Source organism: Abramis brama, assembly GCF_963993115.1.
Source record: "Abramis brama genome assembly, chromosome: 4".
Lineage (NCBI taxonomy): Eukaryota > Metazoa > Chordata > Actinopteri > Cypriniformes > Leuciscidae > Abramis > Abramis brama.
In genome coordinates this window covers 52,965,852-52,982,980 of record NC_139966.1, presented here as the reverse complement: position 1 = coordinate 52,982,980, position 17,129 = coordinate 52,965,852, and the positions used below count along the sequence as shown (strand labels likewise).

Sequence of the window (17,129 nt, the reverse complement as noted above, 5' to 3'; positions counted from 1 at the left end):
AAGGAGAAAGGTAGAAGAAAAATGGAAATGAGAAGGAAAAGGTAGAGGAGGAAACAGGACAAAGGAGAAAAAAGGAAAGGAAACAAGAAGCAGTAAACAAAAGGAACAAATATTTTAAAAAATGAGAAGAGAAAAGAAGAAATTTGAAAAGAAAAAGAAAAAAAGAAGAAGAGAAAGGAAAATGTAAATGAAACAGGAAAAGGAAAGGAAACAAGAAGAGAGAAATGAAAAGGAAATAAATCAAGAAATGAAAAGGGAAAAGAAAAAAGAAGAGAAGTAGAAGAAAATGTGAAAGAAATTAGAAACAGAAGAAGATGAAAAAGGAAAAAAAAGAGGAAACAGGAAACAGGAAAGGGAACAGGAAAAAAGAAAAGGAGAAGTGTAAAGGAAAGAGGAAAACAGCAAGGAAAGGAAACAGGGCAAATGAGAAGGAAAAGGGTAAAGGAAATGAGAATCCTTCAATGAAAACATTTTAAATGTGGTGCGTCTCACCCTGCAGGCTCTGCTTCCCCGTGTCCCGGTGTTTCTCCTTGTTGCGGGGTCTCAGGTGGCACTTGGCGTCTTTGATCTTAAAGCGTGCTTTCTGCTTCACAGGCTGGGCCAGCATCTCTGATGGACGGGAAATCGGCAATGTCTCACTTTCACTTGCACGGTTTGGATAATAATCATGGAAAACACCAAAATATGAGGCCTTTTTGAAATCCAACATTCAAGCACACTAAATCTGTCCTGTGGGCTTAGCGGCCCATTCCAAAGTATTAAAAATATGAGTGTCTAGTTTAACACAACAAGTCCAAAGTCAGTGAGGGAATGAAGGGAGACGAAGGGTCAGGAGTTGAAATGAGAACACACTGCGGTTGAGGACTTCAGCTGGTCTTGTAAAAGCATATCGAGCGTGTGGCGGTATTGGACCCGACAGCAGGGGGTTTGGTAGTGAACCTTTTAGCGATGTTTTTTTTTTTTTCAGAATGTGTGAATCAGCGAGCTGTCTGTTTGCTCGTTCTCCCCGGGCCCCGTGTGTAGAGGCCCTCAGGAGCCACTGTGGTAGAATCCCGTCTGTGTATTTCAAATCTGTCAGCATAGATGTGCAGCCAGCACAGAGTCATTTACTCAGGTTCACAGCATTCCTATGTACGCCGTCCAAAACAAGAAGCGGCGCGTGTGTATGCGAGAGTATTTCTAAGCAGTCTGTCTGTCTGTCTGAGTCTTGCTTAGCTGTCCAAAATCTACACAAGGAACCACATGGGGAATGTCGAATTCTGAGAGCCGGGAAAGAGAGACTACTGGGGATAATAGTAGCGTGTCTGTGACCTCGGCAGGGTTGAATGATAGGACCTGTCCTAATTCTCCTCACAGATCTCTGTATCTGAGCCCTTGCAGTGATCCAGTGTCTGTCATGCGATGTAATGGAGTGGAACATGTCACGCTAGATGACTCGTTTACAGCTGTCCTGTCTGAAGTCTGCTGAAGGGGCCAAAAAACCAGAGGCGTCCTTGCTCTGAGCCAACCCAAAGGAGATGTGGGACATACTAGACTCATGCTGAAAGGAAAGGAAAGGTTCGTGTACGTTCTGGTAATTCGATTTTCCTTAAAGGCACACTATGCAAGATTTGTACCTTAATATAAAAGCTTCGAAGTCATTTCGATGGGCGAATCATCCCGATAGCAAAGCGCGAAAATCACGACTTGCTTTACGTCACAACGTCACATACATCAACAACATATGAAGCAGCCTCTATGGAAGACACTAGCACGCATTTCAGACGTGAATCATGGCAGAGTCGACGAAGAAAACGAAGAAAGCGCAGGTCGGAAGAGTCAAGGAAAGAAAACGACGGCTCTGCGTGAGTGGAATTTACAACAGTAACCTTCAATACAAGTACTCCACAGCGACTCTAGGGGGCGCTGTTTGACAAAAATGGAAACTGCATAGTGTGCCTTTAAAGAGCAATAAAGAGCAATAAAAAAAAGTTTGATTTTTGTTTTGTTTATGAAACGGAAAAATTAAGCTATTTTTTAAAAATATTTTTGTTCATGGGTAAAAAAATAGATTATGCTTTAATATTTGTTTTGCATGCGTGGGCGGCCCTGAAACACCCCTTTTCAACACATCCTGTCTTTTACAGCCTGTATCATCATGCAAAATAAGTTCATCTGATGCACTGCTTTGCAAATTAGTTACAATAACGTTTCTTCATATTTGTTTGGCTGTTGCATATATTTCTTGCCAATATACATCTCGTTTAAAGCACAACAACACCTTCTCGGGTCGGCGGAGGTGCTGGTGCGATCCCTTGTATTGTTTCCTGATAACAGCGGAAAGGACTTAAAATGCTCCGTCATTTTTGGTCATACAGATAAGAGTAAGACATCATTTAAAACATCACTGTGAGTGGCCTATTTTTATTGGTATACACTCACAATACCCATATACCAAATACACTAAAAAACTCTTAAGTCTCGTTTAATATAAAATATATTTCAATGCTTTTTGAGTTCGCTCGCAAAACTTTTGCATGTTTTTTTGCGACCGAACGTAAAGTTTATCAGGTGAACACAAAACATTTTGTTTCGTTGGGGGAACGTAAAACTTTTCGTATGAGGCTCCGTATGAGAGGAATGAGAAGAGAAATTGGAAAGAATGGGAAAGAAACAAGAAAATGGAAAAAGAAAGGAAACAATCAAAAGAAAAAAGAGAGAAAGAAAAGTAAAGAAGAGAAAATGGATGGTATGGGAAGGAAACATGAAAAGGCAAGTGTTCGATCTACTGAAGATTGAGAGGAGATGAAGTACATACTAGATTTATGCACTATAGTGAATACTTGTTTTTTTGTACTGCATACTATATTTTACAGTGCACGTTAGCTGTTTTAATACATATTATAGACTACTGTTTGTAGTGCATACTTGACTGTAGTACATACATGTTTATGAGAGTCTCAGTGCAGATAAACCACAATTCAGTTATTGAGAGAAAAGATACAGTACCTGTGCAGGTTTGCAGGGAGCTACTGCTGGATGTAGTGACGTTCTTCTTCAGTGGAACTTTACCTGGCTGGACAGGCACCCCGCAGCTCAGAGTGTAACTGTTCTCAGAGTCTAAATCACACACACACACACACACACACACAGAGAAAGCTTTTAAACAGATGTTCCAGGTGCTGCATGCACCTGAGTATTGTCTCGTAGTGTGTGTGTATGATGTACTGTATGTGAGTTGAGAGGGTTGGCTGTCAGGATGACAGAGTACTGTGAAGTTGTCTAGAGAGTCATTGGCCTGACTTCGGCCTTGCCACAAATCGTCCAATGGCAGGCTGAGTATTTCTGTTGGCGTGCGGCTACAGACCGCGGGTGAACAGGATTAAAAGAGGTTTTATGCAGCTTTAGTGCTCGAACCCGGGGAGACCATTAACACACACGTACAGAGAATCCAAGAGTCATAAACACACACACACACACTCAAATACTCAGATTCGCATTGATCTAACTTACAGATGAAATTTAGATTTTATTCATTTGACTTATTCTACTATATACTACTAGGTCACATTTCTGATTAGTGCATACTTATTATTGTAGTGCATACTAGACTTTATAGTGCATATTAGCTTTTATAATGTGTACTTCTTTCTGTAGTACAACCACTGCATTGCCAAATTGTTCATAAAATTCACTATATTTAATATTTATAATGCACACTACTTTCTGTAGTACATGCACTGCAAGTTTTCTATAAAAAAAGTCTACTTTTTTCTTGTTTTAAGCGTAAAAACTTCAAAGTTTCTAAAAAATGTAATTTAAGAAATATTCTCTGAAAATATTTTTTGGATTTAGATTTTTTTAATACTTGGTTTTGTAATGCAAACTTGACTGTATTTATGTTTTTTAGATCGTAGTGAGTGAGAATGTGGCCGTTGTGTTAGAGCTGTGGGAATGGACCAAAGTTTAGTGAATCAGGACTTGTTTGAAAGTTACTTCTGGGTATTAATATGTTTACGCACATTCCTCTAAACCGATGGTCCTTGCATAAAATTTGTCAGAGACAAGTTTTGGGAGTCTAACACCTTAATACCTTTACCAAATCAGTCCGCAGAGATGATAGATGTACTTATGAAATATCGTTGCAACATTCTTTTCTAGTGACTTTCTCACAGAATGTCAAATATCACATTCACGTGATTCCTCTGGTCAGGCCAATTGAACGTATCTTGCCCTTTATTGTTTGTTTGGTAATCTAACAGATATGACAATGCTAGCATGTTCAACGTCATTATAGCAGACTGTGAGTTGTTGAAAGCTTAATTTTCATGCGCTTTCTCATTTCTGGCCAGTTTTTCCTCATTCCATCAGCCTCTTCATCATCAAGGTTCTTGATTTGATTGAACCAAGCATGCAAATTTTGTGATGTAAGGTTTGAGCCACTAGAGGGTAGCAGAGGGCAAAGACTGTTTGAGCCAATAATCATAGAGTGCTGCTTGATCTAAATAAATATATTCCTTTCAGATGTATAAGAAAGTGAACAGATTTACAAGTTATAATGTACATTACTGAATTTAAACAAATCAAACTGCACTGAATGTATCCAAACAACACAGAATACAACATGCCGTTCAATGACTTCCACAGAAATCCCAAAAAGTAAGGTAACTAACCAGCCAGGAAAAGGGCGTTTGATGGACAGGACAGCGAACACGTCTCTCCTCCACCTGTCTTAGTGCAGCTGAGCTGAGCACGAGGTGCCGGCTTCCCATTCGCGAGGCATTTTACCGCCTCTGAGGGACAATCGAGGTACGGTTACCATGGAAACGACTAACATTATGGGATATTTCGGGACGGGGAATGAAACGAGGACTTACCAACACAGTCTTTCTTGTTCCAGTGGAGCTTTTGTCCAGGAGGACACACACACTCGTAACTGCCCGGTGTGTTCACGCAGCCATATTCACAGCTCCCGTTACTAATGCTGCATTCGTCAATATCTGTTACGCACAGATGTCAGTTTGTCCATCAAATTATGATTATTATTATTTTTTTAACCATTGGCTGGTATTGAGATTGTGAACTCACCGCCACAGTGTGTGAGGCCATAGAGGCTGTAACCTTTGTGACACACACACTCAAAGCTTCCCGGGTAGTTGATGCAGGTGTGATCACATGTCCTCTCAAAGGAACACTCGTCAATATCTGCAGAGGACAAACACACACATTTACACACACACAACACCATCAACGCAAATCAATTGTGTATAATCATTTCCTGGCTGGCTTGTAGTAAAAAGGACCCCACAAAAGTGATTTCACCAGAAACTTGGATACTCATCACTATCCTAAAAGACAAAAAACAGCACGTTTGACTCATGGTTACACTTTATTTTAATGTGTCCATGTTACAGTGTCATTATAAGTACTACTGAGTAATAATAATTAACTACATGTACTTACTATAGGGTTAGGGTTTGGATTAGGGTGTGGTTTGGGGTTATTACATCAAATGCACAATTTATAGTAATTACTATAGTAACTATATGTAACATGTCTAGCAAGGACACTGTAAAGGGTTACAGACTCATTTTTGGTTACGTTTTTCAAAGCCACAATTGCAACCAGAGTAATTAGTGGTGCTTTCTACGACAAGCATACAATTTATCCTACTTTAGGTTTATAGGTCTTTAGTATGTTTGTTAAAATCGCAATCATGCATCATGTTGAGGAGACTTTTACTTTTCTAAATGACTTTTGTCATTTAAAAATAGATGACAGAGATACCATAGAGAGAGATCCATGTCATGCAGCATCATGGCAGTCAAAACACACTAAAGTTAAAGGTAGGGTAGGCAATTTCGGGGAGGCTAGCAATAGCAAGCTAGCTTTGAAAGCATGAGATCCCACCCTCCTTTCAGAGCGTCTCCAAAGCCACGCCTCCTCCAAACACATGAACGCACACAGCCAGAGCAGAGTCTGCAAAGCGTTAAACTACCTCATGTCTCAAAGCACATAACATTACAAATAAAGGTTTATTATCCGCAGGGTGTGCGGATGTACATATGTTAACAGGCAGGTAGGACATTTTATCGATTGGACTAACATTTTTTGGTCCTGAGACTTCCACAGAAGATTTCTGTACATGTTTTAAAATTCAGACCACCTCTTATTGATCAGGATGTAAAGAGAGTTTCAACCAATATAACAAAAAGTGTTTCTAAAACAAATTGCCAACTCTACATTTAATATTATTGTTACACCCACTTTGCCACACCCATAGAATAGACAAGCAGCTATTTTCTGGTATGAAGGGAATAGAAAAGTAAATAATTAAAAACTAAAGATGTATCTATATAAACATAGCGGGGAAAAGAGACAAGAATGACAGAAAGATCATCTTAGCACAGCTGGCACATCCACAACATCGCGCTTCAACAACACACCCTTCAATAAAAACACATACACACCCCACACACTGATTAGCAGGAATAAGGTGGTGTGGTGTTTTGGTTTAGCTTAATAAAATAATTTCTGTTTGTACTCCCACTCGTGCTCCGACATGCTTATAGGAATCCGCCACCATTCACCTCCAGTAAACTCAACTAAACACACACACACCTCATACGACGCCAAATGCTTGCCAGCATCCCAACCAAACAACAGCCTGTGCATGAGGTGCTTTTAATGAAGAGGTGTGGGACGGTGTATGTGTGTGTGTAGACAGCTTCTACATCCACGTCTCGCCCAAACGGCTTTAAAATAGTTCACCCCAAACTTTATGGGGTCTTCCAGAAAGTTTTAGCTCTTTTTCATTCAAAAACAAGTCAAGATGTTTTTAAGCCGTACAATAGCTTTGTGCGATAAACAGTTCGTTATTCAAAGAAAATTCCAAACTGTAGCTGGCAAGCATGAATAAAACTTTACAGCTGAGAGTGGCGAGGAAGATTTTCACTAAATAAAAACCTACATTTACAGTCATAATAAACATTTACAGTTCAGTCATAAATTTTTACTCATTTATGGTACTTGATATTTTATGGTTATTTTTGGAGCTTGAAGTGGTTCAATGCAGCCTGAACATTTTCCTAAACATATCCTTTTGTGTAAAACAAACCCTTTTTAACTAAAACAAGGGAACAGGGAAACAAATTATTACAACGTGACCCTGATTTAGTAAAACGAGGGAACAAACTCTTAATTAATGGCCATTATATATTTTCTCCTGGATGTCATGTGCAGCCAGGGCTCCGTACCCATGTAGATCTAAAATGTTCATTTGTATTTCCACCCAGAAAGCAACAATTTGTAGTGTGAAAACTTAGTGACTCACCTTGACAGGTGCGCTCGTTGGTCAGGAGTTTGTGTCCTTTCTGACAGCTGCACTCAAAACTGCCCACCGTGTTCCGGCAGAAATGATCACAACCTCCATTGTTCTCCAAACACTCATCAATGTCTGCAGAGAAGAGAGAGAGATGATGATGATAATGGTGAAAAACACTGATACGGGGTTGTAAACCCAGTACCACTATTCTCATAAACAGCTTTTTGGATATATAAACAGTTTTCCTAAACAGGCAGCCACATACACAGCTCCACAACATCATCTTAAATATATCAGCCAACCCTGGCACGCCGTCCACAAACCCAATAAAAGCTAATCCCATCAACAAATGTGTAGGAAAACTGTGTATGTGTGGAGTTTGGGGTTTCCTCTGCAGTTATTTCAGTAGCTGTAGCAAACACACACTGGCTCAGGTTTGCACTAATATTAACTGAACTGTGGGACAGAAAGTTTCCACTAAGCTTAAGACCACAGATACACATGCTAACTGAACACAGGGCACTAACGATGCTTTTGGGAAACGCACCCCAGATTAAAAAAAATTCAGATTATACATTTTAGACTTTTGGATCCCACTGTATGAAATAGTTTACCACTTTAAAAAATGCATTGTAAAGCCAGGATGAGCAATATGGCCTTAAATTAGGGCTATATGAAGCCTAAACAGCATTTAATTGATTTGATTAACAAGGCAAGGCAATTTATTTATAAAGCACAATTAAAAACAACGAGTAGTTGACCAATGTTCTGTACAATTGCAAAGAGCAAACACAAAACACACCAATATTATACAGCACATCCATCTTACTACTCACATTATATCAACAAGCTTCTAACAACTCAGCAAGTAGGGTTAGAGTTAACAGACAAACTCTTCCTGAGAGCCAATTTCCAAAATACATAATGTTACCCATCTCAAAATCATTTATCTCTGCTGCTCTATTTCTCCAAAAAAGATAATAAAGAGAAAGAGAACAAACGGATCGGAGAATAAGCTCTCTAGAAGTTTGCATCTTTTGACTGATGTGCTGAATCATAATATCTACTTTTCTTGTCTCAATCTGTGTGTTTTAACATCAAACCTCTCCGTAGAGTGCAATGGTTCAGATGTCTCCAGAATCAGAAGACCTATCCTGTCTAATAAAAGCAAGTGTGAGCCTGAGCCGTGAGGTCAGTCGGTCTCCATGACCTAAAGGAAGTGCTTTATCATCTCTGACGGTTTATTTCCTGTCTACCTGTCAGATATGTGTTCAGGTCAAGATGTTCTACAGTACCTAAAGCGCACATATATCATCAGAACCTTTGCATTGAAAAGATGCTTTCAGGGAGCTGGTGTATGCAGCTTGATAACCAATTTAACATCATGCGGATTCATTAACAGAATAAAAACTAATTATAGTGCAAATGACATAATGGAATGTTTAACAGTGATTTAGCATTCACACTATTCCCTAAAACACACTCACACACACATGCACTTTTTTCCAATGGCTCCTTAGCGCAGGCAGGGGGCTAATGATATTCCACATAATGAAGTTTAATGGGACTAAATAAGCTTTGAGTTTAAGCAAACATTGGACATTTTTCACATCTGTAAATGATAAACAACTGCAGGGGCGAAGACTGAGAGGCTGAGAGGATTCATCTACATCGATTTTCGATTGGAAACTGGGAGAGTAAACACTCACACAGCAGTCAGAGACGCGCTTATAAAACAAGTGCTGCGCTAACTTGATCTGATTAGAAAGAAAGAAAGAAAGCTTGCAAGAAGAATGTGGGATCCCCAGAGCTCTGGAGCGAAGGTCTGTACTCAGAGATGTGTGTAGCCTTACCAAATATTTAGAGAAAAAAGCAATTAAAATTAATACATTTGTGGAAACATGAACCTCTACAAATAAGTCAGGACAGAGTTTTCAACAAAAGGAGCGTTTTTGCAGATTGTTTTCAGGCTGCTCACCTCAGGCTAGCTAATCTCTGAGAAATGCGCCGTTGAGCGCGCCAGTGTATTTTTTGGAGATTTAAATGGCCTGTTTTATTTGCTTTGTTCATAAAGGGATTTTGCCATGTAATAACACAGGCGCTGCTTGTCCAGAGCCGCCAGGAAAAACCAGCGTGATTTCACCCCCGACACTAAAACTCTTCGGAGCGCGCGGGGGTCCGTCGGGCCCGGTGTCATCCGAGGTGATGCCGCCTGGCTGCTATTGTGCGGATTACTGGGCTCTGTGTGTATTAATACAAATAGAGCTCAGTGTCCCGACAGAGAGAGAGAAAAAAGGAGAACTGATGGAGAAAACAGGCCTGCTGTATGACAGCTTGGTCTTTTCACAGTGCTGTTTGGTGACTGTGAGGACAGGTGAGCTTGCTGAAAAGACCCTAGAACATCATAAGATCCTCAGTTGCATAAACATAGCCACTAGTTAAAACTGTGTTTGATCAAACAGTCTGATCAGCTAGCAATTAGTAAGGGATATCAAATTTGACCATTCTACCTATGTAACTCACATTTAAAATTATTAGATGACAAACTTGTAAGAATAGTCTAAGCAGTTTATGCAACCAGCCGCTGGTCCACTTATCTATTTTTGCTCAAAAATCCCCTGCTTAGACAGGAAGAGATTGTCTGACTAATAAAAGCAATCCATCACAGATCATATAATAGACCAGCATCTTTGTAAAATCTTGTACAGAAAAATGAAAAATGTGCATAGATTTTCAGTAATCCAAAATTCAAAGACCTAACTCAAAAAAACAAAGGAGAATTTACAGTTCTTCTAACAAGCATCTAGTTGTTTTGCTTCTAAGTGCCTCAACCAAAACTGAATGCCTTTTAGATTTAAATTATACTTGCCTGGAAAACTAAAAGAAAAAAAAATATCCTAATCCTATTAATTTATATTAAATAAACTAAATTGTTGTTCATTTATTAGTTTACACACACACACACACACACACACACGCACGCACGCACGCACGCACGCACGCACACACACACACAGTATATATATGTAGACACACAAAAAAAAAAATATATATATATATACATTATGTGTGTATATGTACTGTGTGTGTGTATATATATATGTATGTATATATAAATTAACATAACATTTTATATATATATATATATATGTTATTTTTATTTTTGTTCTTATTATTATTAGGATAATGTAATAATAATATATAGTGTGTTCATAAATTGATATTTTAATTAATTAATTTCACACTCCTTCAAATCAGTATACATTATTCCAAAGCAAAAAATAAATAAATAAAAATATTGTAGAAATAATGCAATTCATTCCACATCTGAAACAAGTGAAACCATTTTGATAAATATTGCATAGACTATGTGTGTGTATGTATGTATGCATGTATGTCTGTATATATTTATATATAATAAAAGATATTGTCAAAACCAGACAGACTAGCATGGTTATTGCTAGTCCATCAGCTACTAGTACTAGAACTGTAACCTGGAAGACCAAATCTAAACTCCTTTCAAGCTATTTGAGTCCCAAACACAAAAGTATGCAGGCCAGCAGAGACGTGCCTGGGGTCCCATCAGCCGGACCGAGGAAACATACACACACAGACACACGCACACAAGACAAACTGTTCACTCCCATAATTCATTTCCACCGATGACACCGTACACACACACCTTCTAATCAAACATCTGGAAACTGTTCGCAGTCATTTCAATCACCCTCTATATCCTCCCTCGCTCGCAATCTTCCCGCGTGCGACTGAGCGAGCGTCTGTCAGCGTACTGGCCAAGCTCCCCTGTCTGTCATCGCAGATGAAGGGCCTTTTATAAAATCCAGGCATTTAAACATGCCCTAAATAGTTTTTATTGAAATGATTATGTCACAGAGGCAAGATTGGGCAGCTCCCTGCGAGACCACTCACTGAGGAGGGGAAAGAAAGTGTGAGAGAAGTAAAGCGAAGATGACAGTGGAAAAATTAGGAAAGGTCACTTGTAGACATCTACACACCACATACACTTATCATAGCAGCGTGATCTCTATGTGATGCACTTTTTTGTTTAGTCTGTGGTTAACGTTGGTATAAGCGCAGAGTCGCCTGGGTTATTACATAAGTGGCACTTGTGCCTTTTCTGTTATGTGCAACATTTACATCCCAATTACATATGAGGGCTGAACACCTATCATTATTGTGCTTTCATCTGTCCTTGCTTCCACAGGCTTAAAACTAACCGACTTAGCATCAGATAGCCTGTTAAAGATGTAAAGTTAAAGGGATAGTTTCTGTCATCATTTACTCACCCTCATGTTGTTCCAAACCCGTATGAATTTCTTTATTCTGAACACAAAAGAATATATTTTGAAGAATGTTGGTAACCAAACAGTTGATGGATCCCATTCACTTCCATAGTATTTTTTTTCTCCCCATTACATTTTATATTTTTTGTGAATTTATTTATCTAAATAAAAACCTACATTTACAGTCATAATAAACATTTACAGTTCAGTCATACATTTTTAGTCATTTATGGTACTTGATATTTTATGGTTATTTTTAGAGCTTGAAGTGGTTGTTGTACGTATCCCTGGGAATCGAACCCATGACCTTGGCGTTGCAAGCGCCAATGCTCTACTGTTTGAGCTACAAGAAGACTGTGGAAGTCAATGGGGCCCATAAATGGTTTGGTTGCCCATATTCTTTAAAATATCTTCTTTTGTGTTCAGAATAAAGAAATTCATACAGGTTTGGAACAACTTGAGGGTGAGTAACTGATGACACAGTTTTAATTTTTGGGTGAACTATCCCTTTAAGTCATTTGCTTTATATTTCCATCATAATTTTGCTGGAGATCACAAATATTTCACAAACATGGAAATGCATGGGATATTACATATGTGATGCATGTTTGTATATTTCTGTATAAATTAGTATTCCCATATAAATACCTTGATTCACTGTAAATAAAATAATAAATTGTATACATTTATTTTAATAAAAAATATATTTTTAAAAATGAAATTTATATCTTCAATTATTTAACAAATTAAATATAAAAAATATATAATACAAATACTGGCCCATAATGCTGTGAGGGAGCGCCGTATCAAATTAGATGGTCACTACTGAGCTCTATTAAGCCTGTTAGGGGTGTGTCCTATATCTCCAGCCAATCAGCTTTAAGTCAGAGGCGTCAGACCATCCTCTCATATGTTGATACTGATGATCAAAAGAAGCTCTATAATCACAGCTTACTTACACTTGCTCCCTAACTGAACAGAGATGTCTAGAGCGTCAGATCTAGCATTCACAGCCAGAGTCTAATGTAACATCCTTGTTCTTATTTACTAAAGAGCTTGATTACAAGCTATTTTTACAGAGTTCACTAACAGGCAGTAATAAGTGGTCACTGGCACAGCACACCTGTGATAATTGACCCAAAAGTATGTGTGTGAGTGCATGAGTGCGTGCGTGATAAATGGCGTGTCAGTGAGCAGATCTAAGACCTTGTGCTGGATTTATGAAGGCAGACCCTGAGGCGGGCCTAATTATTTGGGCGGGTCACAGCCAAACCAGACCAACATCCATCTTATCATACGAACACAGAGATACCCAAAACACCCCTTTAAAGCCATCCCACTAAAACTCATCAAAAAGTACACTTTGTTGAATGTTGACAAAGATTCCCTGGTTTAAACCAGCTTACAATGGTTTGCTGGTCTTACCTGGTCTACCAGTTGGTTTTAAAGAGGTTTCAGCCACTTATCAGCGGGTAAGGTAAAGACAAGCTTGACCATGTTGGGACACCATCATAAACCAGCTTAAAAGCATGCAAACCAGCTCAGGCAGGTTTCAGCAGAGTTTTTTTCTTTCAAGCAAGTATAGCAGATTTTTTTTTGCATAATTGCATAAATTAACATTTCTACTGAACAGTAATTGATGACTCTTATTGCACTGAGGGGTGTATGCAAATTTTTGTCCAATCAAATGCTTGCTTTCAGTAGCAGATCATGCTCCCGGCTGTGATGCAAACTAAAGCCACTTGGTTATTTATTAACAACAACAATAAAAAAGCCTTTCAATATGTCCAGCCTAAGTTCCTGTTTGGTCTTTAGAGGTCAAACCTCAGGATGGCGCTCTGCATGTGTGTTTATATGTGTGTGTGGTTTTGTATGACATCCTCACTAATCAAACAGTGGTTGGTTTGTGGAGGCGTCTTGCTGTACAGCGCAGATGGGGCTGTTTTAGGCACATACGTGCTACATTCTCTTCCTTCTTGAAGAAACGGTCACATGACCACGCCTCATCAGTATGGCAACCTCCCAGGGAAATGACAAGAAGAAAAAACAGCCAATTTCAGACGCATTCTAGTGGAGTGACCCACAGGTGCCCAATCACACACTCGTTCATCAAATTAAGGAAGAACAGGAAGCGATTAATCTCTAAGTGTGCAGGTCTCCTGGACCGTAGTATGGTCAGTGAGTTCTTGAGTGTGTTTGTTTATAGAGAACCCACCATCATCCCATGCCAAGATCACTACGCGGCAGTTTTACTTTGAAACCCCTGGTCATTGACGTCAAAGCTGGAATTTCGGAAGGAGAAATGCTTCGCAGCCAAAGCAACAACAACACGGCCATCACCGACCCATTCCACACGACAGGACAAACGGACGTAAAGCCAGTTGGTCTTGGCTTGGGATCACACACCCCCACACATCCGCCGATACCTGACCATTTTGAGCAAAAGAATTCATCTAATAACGTGTCTCCAATTTAATCCGAGCCTCGCAGTCTAAATACAGGAAATCTCAAATTGTTCCCTGACATTCAGAAGCACACAGAGGGAGGAAATCAGGACATGCTCCTTGCAACTTTAAACAAGTCATATACAAACAACACGCATCTACACTGACCTTTGCAGGTCTTGCCGTCGGGTTGAAGGGTGAAGCCCACGGGACAACTGCAGCGCACCCCGGTGGCCGTGTCCTTGCAGGTGCGATCGCAACCTCCATTGTTCACCGCACAGGTCTCTGGGTAAATAAACACACGGGATGGGACAGACAGAGGAAGTAAGGGAGCATAAACACAATTAGAAATCAATTTTCAACAGTTTTTGAAAGTCACTAGACAGTGTTGACTAAGAACTAAGTGAGGATGTGCAGTCGTTTTGAGAGCTAGGCTTGACCGCAACTATTTTTGGGGAGAGGTGCATGTAAATAATGAATCCCAATGGATGCATTTGGTAGTTTAAAAGGAATCACAAAACTAATACAGCACTTTGCCCTCGAACTTAGTAGGATGACAAGGTTCGTGACAGACATGAAACAAATACTTCCTGAAAAGAGCTGGATTTTAAATTCTTTTTGATAACACCATCCCTCTGCCCGTCCTTAAGCCAAAGATAAAGACTTCCTTGGCTACTTTGTCAGTCAAAATGTGAAATAAAAAAGACAAACAAAAGGAAAAGAGTTGTGAATTTTTTCCTCTGGGGATAAAGTTAATAGAAGGGAAGTCAGAAAACGGACAGCGTTTCTGAAGGTGGAGGGTGGAAAGCGGAGGGTTAGTCTTGTCACATGAATGACTGTGGAGAGAAAGTCAAAATAAGCAGTTAAACTGGAAAACATTGTGTTTTACTTGCACTCAGATGCACATGGGCCAAAGACTGCTATGGAGGCATGAATATGAACATGTTTTGATTATTAAAACTTAAAATGAAATATTTTAAGACTTAATATTAATATTTAAATACTCAGATGAGAGTTCCATCTTATATGTGATGTCATCACACATTCATTGTGTTCAAATATGAAACATTGCTTTATTGATCATTTTATGCAACAATAAAAAAAACATCCACATATTTGGGTCTCACTTTATTTTAAGGTGACATAGATACACATTACTACATGTACTTACTATAGTAATTACAGTAAATGATGCATAACTACAAGTAACTAACCCTAAAACAAAACCCTAACCGTAACTCTATAGTAAGTGCATGTAGTTAATTATTATTACTCACTACTTATTTGAGTAAGTCCAATGTAACTACGTCACCTTAAAATAAAGTGTAACAACAGTGTGACACTTTAAAGTTTCGTCAGTTGCTCTGCCCACTGTGAAATCTCATTGGTCCAAACTCTCATTCCACATAACGACTATATTACATACCCACATAATCACACCTGGTTAGTACACTGTGTCTGATTCTCCAGGTCACGTTGGAAGCCAAGATGTCCATTTGGGAACAGTTACGGGATCTTTGAGCCATCATGTTTGCTTTTTGCTGACCAGACAGTCAAAGACAAAGACCCAAAGGCAATTTGGTTGAGGACACAAAAGAGTAAAGGCGTAGAAGATCTTCATCTTCAACAGCACGTTTTTTTCAACCAGTGGGTGAAGTGGCTTTCAGTTAATGATTTATTAAGCATGTCAAAGTCCCTGTTATTAGAGTTTTATGCTATGGGCTTTTCAACTGCTCCAAGAACAGCTGGACCGTCTTTTGCCCAGGGACATGTACGTGGGATGTGCGTAAACACAAAATAGGGTTTGATTAAGTTAGCTGTGAATGACTACACCAAATACCGGCACCAAAAGTTCTCGAAAAGGGGTGTGGTAACTCTAAATGGGCATGCCTTTCTGATTGATGGATTTGTATGTTTATATATACGTATATCACTCCACAACGAAAGATGAAGATTCCTCAGACATCATGATCGTGTTTCCCGGCTCCTTTTGGCGAATGGCCAGTTAAAACTAAAAGCCCACAGATGACTGGAGAGATTTTGACTGAACGTCCCAGTGCTGAAAAGAAGCCCTTCTTTGGGAGGTGAAGGAAACCACACAGACCTTCCACACATCTAGAGCTTTGGTGCCTACAACAACTTTCAGATGAAGTCTAGACTTGAGCCGAGAGACAGCTGCCCAGAGGTGTGTGACATTTATTTGGATCACGCTCCGGAGGTCAACGAATCAGATATCAGGCCCTTTTCCACATGTGCCCGACACATGGCAGTTTATTTAGATCAAATTCCTTCAATTCCCCGCTTTCTGCTAAGTGACCACCTTTTTAAAACACCTATTTGTGTTCTGTGTCTTGCTTTCTCTTCTTCTTCTTCTTCTTCTTCTTCTCCAGTCTCTGGGTTTTCCATCATGCCTAGGTACAATAGCAGCTTTCTTTCTGACACCGACTTTCCAGTTTAATATGTCAGGATCGGTCACATCCTGGTGCTGTTGGCCTCAGCTGTGACAGGAGGGCAGGATGAAGCGGGAACACCGAGTGTCAAATCTAGCGTTCTCCTGTGGCTCCTGTGTGATAGAACACACACACTTGCACAAACACTCACATGCAAAGCCAAGCTACTTGTGTGAATCTGTCATAATAACAGGCCCATTTGTGCATTATGAAACTTGGAATATGATCTTAGACGGGTGAAATAATGAGGTCAGTGAGTAAGATGGTGATGACATCACATGTGACTCTCAAAACCCTTCACAACCTCTCCATACAGTTCATGGTATGAAAGTGCTACAGTTGAAATATACTGTGTGTATATGTGTATCGGGGAAAAATGAATGAAATCTCAACTCACGGGGGGAGGCAAACTCAAACTGAAATGAGGTAGAAACAGAGGAGGGTTAACATTGGGTCTTTCTTCAATGCAGCTACTACAGGGAGGAGAAAGTAATTCATAAACCAAAGACACTATTTCAGAAATGATCAAAGAATCAAGAAGGTGATAAAGGGTGAAAAATCTCTGTGTCGTCAGGTTCCTGGGTGGTACCTAAAATTGTCAAAAGCAATCAGTAGTGAGAGATGTATG

General features: G+C 39.5%; 1 protein-coding gene across 2 annotated transcripts in view; it reads right to left on the bottom strand.

The window, feature by feature from the left end:
- Window positions 1-17,129, bottom strand: part of scube1 (signal peptide, CUB domain, EGF-like 1) — a 64,784-nt gene that overhangs the window by 6,026 nt on the left and 41,629 nt on the right. For both annotated transcript variants that reach the window (XM_084111688.1, XM_084111687.1), the window contains 7 exons: window positions 14,220-14,336; window positions 7,313-7,435; window positions 5,068-5,184; window positions 4,857-4,979; window positions 4,653-4,772; window positions 2,989-3,099; window positions 493-609 (listed from right to left, as the gene is read on the bottom strand). In XM_084111688.1, coding sequence (XP_083967814.1) covers window positions 493-609; window positions 2,989-3,099; window positions 4,653-4,772; window positions 4,857-4,979; window positions 5,068-5,184; window positions 7,313-7,435; window positions 14,220-14,336 — 828 coding nt within the window. The remainder of the gene's footprint in view (window positions 1-492; window positions 610-2,988; window positions 3,100-4,652; window positions 4,773-4,856; window positions 4,980-5,067; window positions 5,185-7,312; window positions 7,436-14,219; window positions 14,337-17,129) is intronic.